The sequence below is a fragment of the Vombatus ursinus genome, unplaced genomic scaffold (assembly GCF_900497805.2).
Source record: "Vombatus ursinus unplaced genomic scaffold, bare-nosed wombat genome assembly UNPS02014821.1, whole genome shotgun sequence".
Classification (NCBI taxonomy): Eukaryota; Metazoa; Chordata; class Mammalia; order Diprotodontia; family Vombatidae; genus Vombatus; species Vombatus ursinus.
Genome location: NW_020954599.1, coordinates 20,001,354 through 20,013,664, shown reverse-complemented (window position 1 = coordinate 20,013,664; position 12,311 = coordinate 20,001,354). Strand labels below are relative to the sequence as shown.

At 38.3% G+C, this 12,311-nt stretch overlaps 1 protein-coding gene across 1 annotated transcript in view; it reads right to left on the bottom strand.

Annotated features, from left to right (window-relative positions):
- The window catches only part of ANK2 (ankyrin 2), a 412,172-nt gene that overhangs the window by 13,256 nt on the left and 386,605 nt on the right, over positions 1 to 12,311 (bottom strand). The window contains 2 exon segments of the mRNA XM_027837420.1: positions 1,369 to 1,654; positions 8,746 to 9,034. Coding sequence (XP_027693221.1) covers positions 1,369 to 1,654; positions 8,746 to 9,034 — 575 coding nt within the window.

Below are 12,311 nucleotides of genomic sequence, written 5' to 3'. Positions count from 1 at the left end.
GAGAAGTAAATAATCCTCAACTGAGGCTTCATATATAATTGTGAGAGAGAAAAAAACAGTATTTGAAGAAAAATTCCCCATTCCTTTGGCACCCACATTTATGAATAATTATTTCAATTTCTCAATAACTATTGGGACCTCAGAAAATGTAGCTACTTGATTTTTCTCCACTGTGCTGGAGAATCGATGAGTACTGAAAAATAACTATGCATTCTCTACATGACTCCTGGTAGCAAACCATCCCTCGTCTGTGGATCTACAAAGAGTAAAGGGTCTCCATTTGTTTTTTCCTATGTTGGAAAGCTTCCTCTTCTTAGACAGTCCATTTTCACTTGGAGATGAAAAAATAAAGTTTGGAAAATACCTTTCTTAAACCAGTTTCCAAATTAGAACAACAGAATAATGCGACCAGGATTAGAAATACATAGCCATGTTTTAGTCATTGGGAACATACTTCAAGTTGACATTTGGAGACTCAAGTAGATTGTGAAATTCAAATGCTCTTTGTTCACTCTTAGGGGATTCAATATGAAAGATAAATTCTATGAATGGCTGTAGTTTTCTAAATTCAAAGACTCAGACTCTGTAAGTAATAAGTAAATTGAACTCCTTGGGAATAGCTCCCATTTGTGGAATTTTCCTCATGAAACTGTCAATGGAACAGTACTTAATGTCAAAATTAATATCTAATTATTAGTAAAATAGTGAATACATTTTAATTGTGAAAAATAAAGTTCATAAAATCTTTTCTGAAGGAGAATAAATAGTGTTCTGGTTGGCTTTCAAGACCTACTGGTCCATATGTGAAATAATTTTTTTTTCCAAGATAAGAGACAGAATTTGGGACATTGTCTCACTGTGTTTAAGATCAGGATGGGACCTTTTAGATCATCATTTTAATTCTAAGCATTTTGTAGATGAAGAAATTGCTGACCAGAGAAGCTGAATCACCTAGATGCAGATAGAATGAAGACCTCAGTCAATTACTGAGCACTGAAAATTTTTGGTACTCGTCCAATGACTAAATTCATAGAATTAATATCCTGATTAGCGAAAATCTTGCAGTGAAGGTTAGATGATCACTTGTTTGGGATGGTAAAGAAAGGATGGGTTATTTCAAGTCTGATTCTATCAAAGGACTGTCCTGACACTGAGAGATTTTAAGATTCTAAATGTATTGGTTTCAAAAAATTAAAAGTTATGAATCATTTTCCTTGTGCCTTGGTTTTAATTGATTTAGAAAATCTTTATGACATAAAATAATGCATTCGTATAAAAAAAGGAAATCTCTAGCTGGAAGAAATAGATCTCTTCCATTGTTTATGTTTTTTTTTTTTTGGAAGGTAAATAAAAGAGGAATCCTGTTACCTTTTCAAAAGATTCCTCTTCAAATTTTTCAAGTTTCTGTGGTTGGTCTTCAGCTGACTCTACAATGACAAGACTACTCCTTGGAGAGCTTTCTTCCTTACTTAATGGGAACTCCTCAGGTTCTTGCACAATGGGAGATTCTCCTCGATCACTGGGTGTTGGGGTCTGGAGGTAGAGTCTCTCTTCTTCAGAAGTTGCAGTAATTTCTTCAGGTGTTTTAATGAGGGAACCAGATACTTGGACAACTTTTCTTGCTTCTTCCTGTTCCGTTCCTGGAGTGGTGACACTAGAACAGAGAACAAAGGTAACCACAATGCGCGCCATTAAAAAAGAACAAGGTAGTGAGGTGGCACAGCGGACAGAGTGCAAGACTTAGAGTAAGGAAACCATGAGCTCAAATCCATCCACAGACACTTACCAACTGTGTGACCCTAAGCAAGTCACTTACCCTCTGTTTTCCTCAGTTTCCCCATTTGTAAAATGAGAATAACAATAGCACCTACCTCATAGGGTTGTTGTGAGGATCAAGTAAGATCTATGTGCAAAGTAGTTTCCTCATCTGTAAAATGAGCTGGAGTGGGAAATGGCAAACCACTCCAAGTATATTTGCCAAGGAAACCCCAAAATGTGTCAGGAAGAGTTGACCTTGACTGAAAATGACTAAACAACTAGCATAGTGCCTGACACGTAGTAAGCAGTTAGTAAATATTAACTATAGCTGTTGTTCATCCTCCTCATCCTCCTCATCATCATCCCCAGGGCTCACATCCCTTCAGAGTAAGAAGTGCTCTCCCATTTTCTCTAACAATACATATTCCCTAAAATTTTTTCCCCTAAGAACAAAAATTTAAATCATGCCATAACTTAATTATCCAGGGGTAATGGCATATTGATGAAAATCTTTCTTAAATCTGTTAGCCTCCTGCATTAGTAAAGAACATATGTATTCATTAGCATAACTAATGATTGTCATCGTTGTGAACATCATTTATCACACAGTGCTATAAAACAACGATGTCTATGGTATATACTAAGCAGTGTCTTACTGTTTGCCTCTACACTAAATGACCACATTCTGTCGTGAATTTCATAGTCGGAATATCTGCTCTAAGTGTACTCATTGCCAGTCACCTCTTTTTACTGCTCTCAATAAGCATCTACTAAGCACTTACTGTATAACAGATAAGCATTGGAAATGCAAAGACAAAACTTTCTGTACTCCAGGAATTTAAATTTACTGAGAGAAGACCAAGGCAATATGGGACAGACTATTTAGGGAAGTTTCATAAAAGCAGAGAGAACTAAAAATGGACAAGATTCAATCAGAGAAGAGGAAAGGGCTATTCCAGGACAGGGTGACAGGAGCAAAGGCTTAGAGTTAGAATTTTTTCCTGAGAACATACGGTTTGTGTCGTTTTTTAAAGAGAAAGAAGTTCAGATCCCCTACTCGCCCTCTAACCTTAGCATTTACTACTATCTGTATTCTTACTTATGGTATTTAATCACACACTTCCTTGTTTTGTTGCTCTTCCCAACGGAATTGTAAATTCGGGGAGGACAAGGGCTACGATTATATCTCTTTAATATTCCATTCAGCACCAAGCATAGTGGTACACACACACAGCAGATCCTCAATAATCAATCCATCATCCAAGTATTCATCAATAATCAATCCATGTTCCAAGAATCTAAGTATTCATTAGATTTCTGCCATGTGCCAAGCACTGTGCTAGGCATTAGAGATACAAAGACAAAAACTGAGTAGTCCTTGCCCTCATGGAGCTTACATTCTATTGAGGGAGACAACATTTGCATATATGAGTATGTACTATAAAATATATACAAAATATATTTTATATCCATAATATATGTGTATGTATACTATGAAATATATGCAAAATATAAGATAATAGTGACTTGAATAAATCAAGGTTTTATTGCAAATATTATTCCTAGTTTTTTTTTTAAATGAGGCGCTGACCAACACAGATACAACCTAGAAGGTATAATAAGCTTTTGCATGCATGTGTCCCAGTATTCCTCCAGTAAGATCAAGCTAAATTAGTACCCTATTAAGTTAAGGAAAAACTTTACTTTCACTTAAGTCTATATAATGACTCATAATATTCTTACGGAATTAACTCTAAAATGTGGGAAACATATAAGAATATAGTAAAAATGGAGTACTAAGTCAAAATAATCATCTCAATCTTTTCAATTCTCATATGTTACATCCCTCCATGGAAGAAATTGAAATTAGCTGGGATGAAAAAACAACAGCAACACTGGATGTCAAATTAGAAGACCTGGGTTTGAATGCTGATCCCATTATTAATATGGGACCATGGGTAAATCATATCCTGTCTCTGGGCTTCAGTTTTGTCATCTGTAATATGAGGGTGTTGGATTACATGATTTCTAATTCTTGTTCCAATTCTGAGTCCTATAATTCGTTGACAAGCATACCAGTGTGGCTACAACATAGTGATTTAAAAGTTTAAAGTGGGAACTTAGGCCCGGAGTAAAAGTACCAGATATATGTATATAGTCCTATCATTATTATTATTGTTATTAAATTATCTTGGACATTAATAATGCTTTATCAATCTATTGAGTGATTAATATTAATCTATTAAATTTATTATCTAATATGCTTTATTAATTCCCTGTGACTGTTGTATCAAAAGTTGCACCACTGACACAGAGTACAGCAATTCTAGCACAATCTTTCAAGTGTTGTCCTATTTCATGTTATTCCTGGGTGTTTTTTCTTTTTTTAAAGGATCCTTCCATTGATTGTCATGTCTATATATTTTAAATTTTGTCTATATATTTTAAATTTTGGCTATTTAATTCTATTCCCATCTGTGAGTAGTTATAAAATGCTTCAGAGTGCCCATCTGCCTTTCTTCTTATCTTCTTTTTCTTTCTTTTCTTTTAAAAATTTTTTTTCTTCATTTTCTATTTTCCTTTATCTCCAAATCCAAAACAGCAAATGGTTATAGGCACAGTTAATACTGAGAGGAAAGATCATTCCAGTACCCTCCTTATTTTTTTTCTTCAATGTTGGATTTTCTTATAAGAATCGGTAGTGAGGTACAATGACACAGATGTACATGGTGGCTATTAAAATATCTGATGGCCTACTTCAGATATGGAAGGTTACTGTTATCGATTTAGGAGAGTTCCCCAATCAACTTGATGAGTTCATAGGATGGTGAGCCTTTGTAACTTTTATTCAGTATTACTAATTAGAACTATATCGGTTGGTCCAATGGGTTGGAGTGATCCTCTTTGTTCTGGCCTATGAAAGTTGGTGGTAGGGTAAGTTGTAAAGTTGATCTTTTGGTCTCTTTTTTGGAGAAAGATAGGATCACAGATATGATTGGAACTAGGTCTGGGGTCAGGAGGCAAGGACTTTATACATAGTCATGGCAGTCCCCCGACATATATTCCATAGCTGCTTTGGGTAGAGGCATGTAGATGTCATATGCTCTTATCTAGGGGCTTGAAGGAAGAATTCCTGAATCTGAGCTTCCTGGAAAAAGGAGGAGGGGTTTCCTGAACACTGCTGAAGTCCTACAAAGTTTCAGAATTCAACCTTCTAGAAGAGAAGGGGCATGTTTTATTTTATTTTTATTCAGTATAAGGGAAGGAGATAGGGAGGAGCAATTGTGAGCCAAGCCCTGAACTCACTGAGGAAGGAAAGAGAATGTCCTAGAAGTCTACAGATAACAGCCACCAGGATTTAGATTGTGTGATAAATTTAAAGATTGTGAACCTCAAATGAGATTACTTAGTGAAGGTGGCTGAGGAAATGGAAGTGACCATAGGGAACAAGGATTATTACAACTCTCCATCATGACCAATCAGTTGGGGGATATAAAAAAAAGAGTAACTAGTACTGGGAAAAGTGGTGAGGGGAGTGACATTGTCAGGAAAGAGTTGTGCCTTAGCAAGGGATAGAAGATGGAAAGAGTAGGGGAAGAAGTTTAAGATAAAAGAAGGTTTGGTAATGGTTAGAACAGGCATTCGAGAGTGCACAGTGGAAGGAATAGGTAAATCTGGAGTTGGATGGTAGGACAAAAGTGTTAAGGTGGATAGGTCTGAGGAGGCATTAAGTCTGAACAGTAGAATCCTAGAATCTGGTATTCTGAGAGAGAAATGGGAGTAACATCTCTTAGACCCTGGAATTCTGTTTTCTAGAAAGAAAAGACAGTTTCTGGGCATCATGGACTCTTAGGAAGAAGAGGGATGAATATATGGGTCAACATCTGGAAGCAATAAAGAATGAAGCCAAACATGGAAAAGCAAAAGACTTAGACTTTGCCCTCTATGAATTATTTGGCAGCTCAGATCCAATGGTGAGGAAGTTTACCTTGTTAGTAACCTGAGATTTGTCTTCATTATAGGGATTTGGGGAGTTCAAGCCCTTAGGGTAGTTCCAATAAGGCTGCAGGCCTACATATGTCCACTGGGTGTAAGAGTTTCTATTCTGGTTGATGAAAACATTATCTGAGTCATGCAAATTCAAAACCATAGAGTCACTTCTTTATTCTTTCCATCAGAGCTATAATTGGGAATCCAGGCACCTGGGGAAAATTCAGTTAAGAGCCAAAGAAGGGGAGGAAAAGAAGTACCAATAGTTTAACCCGGTTATATTTATTGCAGTTGTATTGGGAGAGGGGGTGACCCATTCTCCATATTAGGTCCTAGTACTTAAGATACATCTGTAAACCTTTGAAACCTTAATTCCTGGCAAGAAGGAGGTGGAGGATAAGGCAGGGGTAGGGGGAGACTGGCAGGGGTAGGAGATAGGTTTAACTCTGGTACCATGTTCGTGAAAGACTAGTAGAAGAACTCCAGGCTGGTGGAAATTTCAATATGCCCTGTTGTACAGGACACTGAAATCAATGAGATATCCCCCAGGTCAACTGAAATATCAAATGCGTAAGTTTCTGGGGATTAAGACTACTTTCACTGAAGTTATATGTATGAAATATTCGTAAAATGCTTTACAAATCTTAAAATAACAATGCTAGCTATTATTATTATGTGTTTTCCTAAAGGGCATTACTGGTCCTTCTATTTGTAATGGAACAATTATGAAAGGCTATTAAAGAGCTTGACAAAGAGAAGACAGGGTATTAACCCTATGACCAGTTGTCACAACTGAGTCTTACTCAGGATAGAAGATACTTGTCTTTAGTTTATTATTTACACGAGGTTTACCCATGACTTCTCAATCCTAGGGCAAGAAGAAAGAGGGACACAGCATGATGTATAGCCCATATGGAATGGAAACCTTGCCTCCATCTGACTGAACACATAAGTTGGTCTTTGTCTTCCTCAAGAATACTCTCCCTCCTCTTCTCTACCTACTGACCATCTAGGCTTCCTTTTAAGCCCCAAATAAATTCCCATTCTTTAATTCTAGTGCTTTCCTTCTCTTATTTCCTATTTATCCTGTATACATTTGCTTTCATGTTTTCTCTTCCATTAGAGTGTAAACTCCTCAAGGGCAGGAACTATCTTTTGTCTCTATCTCCAGCACTTAGAATATTGCCTGGCCCATAGGAGACACTTAATAAATATTGATTCATCTCCTGGTAACTCCCTCAGTTTTCCAGGGCTACTTTCCATCTACTCTGTACTTATATCTTCTATGCACCAATATGTGGACAATAGTCCTTTCTGCCAGAATGTAAGCTCCTTGAGGGCAGAAACTTTTTTTTCTTTTTCTTTATATCCCCAGGACTTAGCACAGTGCCTGGAATGTAACAGATGCTTAATAAATGTCTTTTGACTAAGGACTTAATAAATGCTTGCCAATGGAGTCATTGTGTGATGAACTATTATGTAAGGTGGATCCATTCCTTAAATTAACAAACTAAAGTCTACACCAACATGTGTTAGCTTATTCCCTCTGACAAAAAAAAAAAATTGTGACACAAACTCATGGCCTGGGGGCAAAATCGGCTTTGGCAAGAACATAAATAATGGGAACACTTAGTGGTTATAGATATATGTTGGTTCAGACAGGTCTTTCCAAATTTCTCTGAAAACAGAGAATGTTTCTAATGCACTGGAGGTCTTCCTCTCATTCTTTTCATGTTGGCTTTGATATTTAATGCTTACTTAATACTTCTATTTCTAGCCTGGGCCCTGCAGTCACCCTTGAGGGGAGTGATCCCAAGGGAGAAAGGAGCCGCCTTTCCTTGCCACCACCCACACCAACTGCCATTGATGGGCAAGTAAGCCCAAGAGAACAGGGAATGGAAGCACCATATAGAAAACACTGCTCTTGCTTTCAACCATGTTGTGACCTCATTTGGGCTTTTGTTTGCAAAGATATTGAAGTAGTTCGCCATTTCCCTTCTTTAGCTCATTTTAAAGATGAGGAACCGAGGCAAACAGAGTTAAGTGACTTGCCCAGGTCACACACCTAGTAAGCATCTGAGAACAGATTTGAACTCAGAAAGCTGAGTCTTCCTGACTCCAGGCCTGGCATCCTATCCACCGTGCCACCTATGACCATCATACCAGAAAACAATTCCCATTGACAATGAGCCCAGCAATTGTAACTGAGGGGGCTGCAGCCATAGCTGCTGAAGAACCAGACAAGATATCTTTTACTACCAAAGTCCTTGGTACTGTCAATTGGCTCATCATCAAAAACTGATATGGTTTTACCAGTGGAAACAACATAGAAAAAGATGTCTCACAGTCTTCTTTCCCATTTTACTCTAAATACCATGAGAATCTTTCATCTGACTAGCTGCTGAAACCCATGTGTTGTCTCCTCCAATAGAATATGAACTCCTTGTGAGCAGAGATTGTCTTACTTGTATATTTCCATCCCCTATACTTAATATGGTGCTTTGTATATAGTCAATGCTTGATATGTGCTTTTTCATCCATTCATTTTTGGGTTCCAGCACACCCCCAGGCTATGTAATTCATTCTTTTTCCATGACCAGTTCACCTTTTCTGATCATGCATGTCCTTGACAAATGCCACCTTTTATGGAAAAAGTCAACATGTTGTAGTTTACTATGCCCTCTCCATCCCCTCCCCATGCATCTTTAAACTGCCCTTTGGGTCACCTACAATTTTGATTATTTAGAAATAATAGTGTTCTAAAGTGTATGTCTGAGCACATCACCTCCAATTCAAACTTCATTTTCTCCTACAAATGTATCTCAAGACAGCTCTGTAAGGGGGCAGTTAGGTGGTACAGTGGATAGAGCACTGGTTCTGGACTCAGGAGGACCTGACCCCAGGCATAGTCACTTAACCCCGATTGTCTCCAAAAAAAAAAAAGATAGTTCTACAAGTTCATTTCTGATATTTGATAAACCTTCTTTTGACACTTACAAGTATTCCTGCTGGTGGTCGACAGGAGAATCTTCTATCAGATCTTCCAGTTTCCCTGAGAACTCGGCTTGCACTTGTTCTTTGTGAATGTGCTGAGTCAGCTCTTCCACTGTCAACTCTCCGTCAGTCTTAGGGATGCCATCCTGAAAGGAAGAATAGCCAACAGAAAGGTCCTCTTCAGAGACGATGGGGGGATGATGGGAAGATGGCTCGTGCTCTTTAGAAACAGCTTGCTCATCTTTCTTCTTGTGCTGTGGGGTGCACACCTCTTCCTGAAGCACCGAAAACCCTACGGATAAGAAAAGAAATTGAATTATTTGAACTGAAGGAGACAGCACTTCTACACAGCATGACCAAGGTTCTCTCAAAGAGGTTCAGTGATTGAATATACATAAAAAACTAAGCATCTGTGCACAGAATACCATGTTGGGTGCTTGGAGACCCAAAATTTGAATAAGATGCTTCTTGACCTCACAGGAGGTCTGCCAAGAGAACAGATTCACAAAGAACTAGAGGCCAAAATATGTGTGCATGAGAGAAACAGAGTGCTTTCCATTTATTCATAAACTGGTAAGTAAGGTCCAAGTATTGGAGAAGGTAGTTTTCTAGTTGGACTTTAAAGAATGAGCAGCAATTCATTTTGCAGAGAGGTGAGGAAGGGACTGCAAGGCACGGGAAACTGCATGGAGGTGGGAAAGTGAGGCATGCCAGGGGAATGTCCAGTTTAGCTAGATTGTAGAGTATGTGGAGGATTGCAGTATGAGATGATAGTGATAAGGTAATGACAGTTGTGAGCAACTGCCCTCTTAACAGTAGACCAAACTGTGTAAAAGTAATACTATGAGAAAAGCTCACCATTTATGTTTAACTAGCATAGAACACTACATAAATCAAGAATACCATCAAATGTGTGTTATTGTAAATTGTGTGATATTTGATTATAATTCATTCTGTTCATGAATGCTCACTCAATATGTGTTCATAGACCACAGCTGTCTTTTCATAACTTTTTTTTTTTCCAAAGAATGGAATCCCCTCTCTTGCCAAGGTTGTAAGTGCAGTGGTCACTCAAGACCCAATCTAACTATTGATAGGGGACTTTGACTTCACCTGGCTGGTTTACCTCTCCTTTGACAGCCTGGTTCTACCTCCCACCCCCTCCACCCTAGGTCTTCATTCTCCTACCTCACTGGTCCAGCCTAGAGACTCATCATATTAGAATTACACTTAGTGTGGACACCCTATCAGTTCTGGCCTTATTGCAGCGCAGAACTCCAGAGTCAAGTAATAAACCAACCTCAGGTTCCTGGTACCAGGGACTATAAGATTATTCCTTGCTTGTTCAAAACTAGAAGAAAAAAACAATTACATTGGTCTCTGTTATGTCCTTATAGAGCTTACTGTAGTAAGCTCTATAGTAATAATGAGTTCATAGTTTTTTGTTTTATATATAAACATATATTATGTTTATAATATATCATAGTCTGTTAAATGTGCCACAGTATTATGTTTAAAAAGACAACATAAATGCCTTAATTAAAAAATACTTCATTGCTAAAAAAAAATAATTCTAATCATCATCTGAGCCTTCAGCAAGTTGTAATCTTTTTGCTGGTGGAGGGTCTTGCCTTGGTGTTGATAGCTGCTGACTGATCAGGGTGGTGGTTGCTGAAGGTTGGGGCAGCTGGGGAAATTTCTTAAAATAAGACAACAATGAAGCTTACTGCATCCCTTGACTCTTCTTTTTGCTTGAAAATGTAAAGGGATTGTAGAGCTATTAACCTAATTTCAATATTGTGTCTTAGGTAATAGGGAGACCTGAGAAAAGAGAGATAGGAACGGCCAGTTGGTAGAACAGTAAGAACACAGAGCAACGTTTATCATTAAGTTAGCCATCTTATATGGGTGTGGTTCATGGCATCACAAAACAATTACAGTGATAACATTAAAGATCACTGATTACAGATCACAATAGATATAATAATAATGAAAAAGTACGAAATAATGTGAGAATTAGCAAACTGTGACGCAGAGACACAATGTGAGCATATGCTGTTGGAAAAATGGTACCAACAGACTTGCTCAACACAGGGTGGCCACAAACCTTCAATCCGTAAAAAATAAAACAAAACAAAAAACCCTCAGTATCTGCAAAGCACAATAAAGTGAAGTACAATAAAACGAGGTATGCTTGTAGTGTATATTAACATTAACAAGGCAGTGCCAGAATTAACGTGTTTAACCTTCTGAACTTTTTTCTTTTGTATTTGTATGTGTGTGTATTTTTTGTTGCATCTTTATCATTGTTTTTATTTTTCCTCCATTCTCAAAGAAAACCATGACATCAGGGAGGTGATGCCATTACATGCAAGTGAAATGGATTTAAGTGAGAGAGGGCTGTACAAAGTCACCAACCTCACTTTCTCCTCTGGGGTCATCTGGGTCCAGTGGCCAGATACAGATCAGGACAACTGGAGATGGCCCAGGAAGTAGTGGGGGAACTTGGCCTTTTCAAGCTAAGGTCTTTTTAAGTTCTCACTCTGAGTGAGGTAACACCCATTCAGTGATTAAGGCTTAATAAGACATGAAGTAAAGGCGGCAGCTAGGTGGTGCAGTAGATAGAGCACCAGCCCTGGATTCAGGAGGACCTGAGTTCAAATCCAACCTCAGACACATAACACTTACTAGCTATGTGACCCTGGGCAAGTCACTTAACCCCATTGCCTAGCACCCCCCCCCCCAAAAAAAATGAAGCAGAGAATGGCCTTTTTCCCTAGTCAAAAAAAAAAATCCATCTAGGAGGGAAGACCCTCAGGGTTTCTGGCCACAATTACTATTTACATTCATTCTGAACCAATCAGGGCCCAAGTGATAACCAAGTAGGGCTTGGCCTACTGTTGGCCAATCCATGGGAGCCAGAGTGACTTGGGGTTAAGGCTGGTCTTTAAGAAAGAAAAAAAGTTTCAGAAATTAAAATTTACCTTCCCTTTCAGCAGTGCATCTACTGATGCCCAGTGTATGTGTATGTGGGAGAGAGAGAGATAGATATAGATATAGATACAGATACAGATATATGGAGGGATGCAGACAGAAATGCCCAACTGGCCAGTTCCAGTTTGGTCCCCAGTGGGCAGCTCTTCTTCTGCTCACAGAGGTTATTGTTCATATCACTATCAGTACCCACTGACTCACCCTCTCTCACTTCCTTATCAAATAAAAACCTTCCTTGTAACACTAATTATAGTCAAGCAAAACAATTGACCACATTGACTATGTCTGAAAATGCACGTCATTCTGCACTCCGATCTGTCACTTCTCTGCCAACAGAGAGCTGAGAAGCAAGTTTCATCATCAGTTTTCTAATATCGTGATTGGTTACTGCATCGTTCAGAGTCGTGAAGTCTTTCAAAATTGTTTCAGGTAAATTGTTCTCCCAGTTCTACTCATTTCATTCTGTATGAGTTCAGACAAATCTTCCCAAGTTTCTTTGAAAAAAAGAGAATCTTCCCAGTGGACTGGAGGTTTAATATTTCCTGCATCATCACAATACTCGGGCTATATCATTC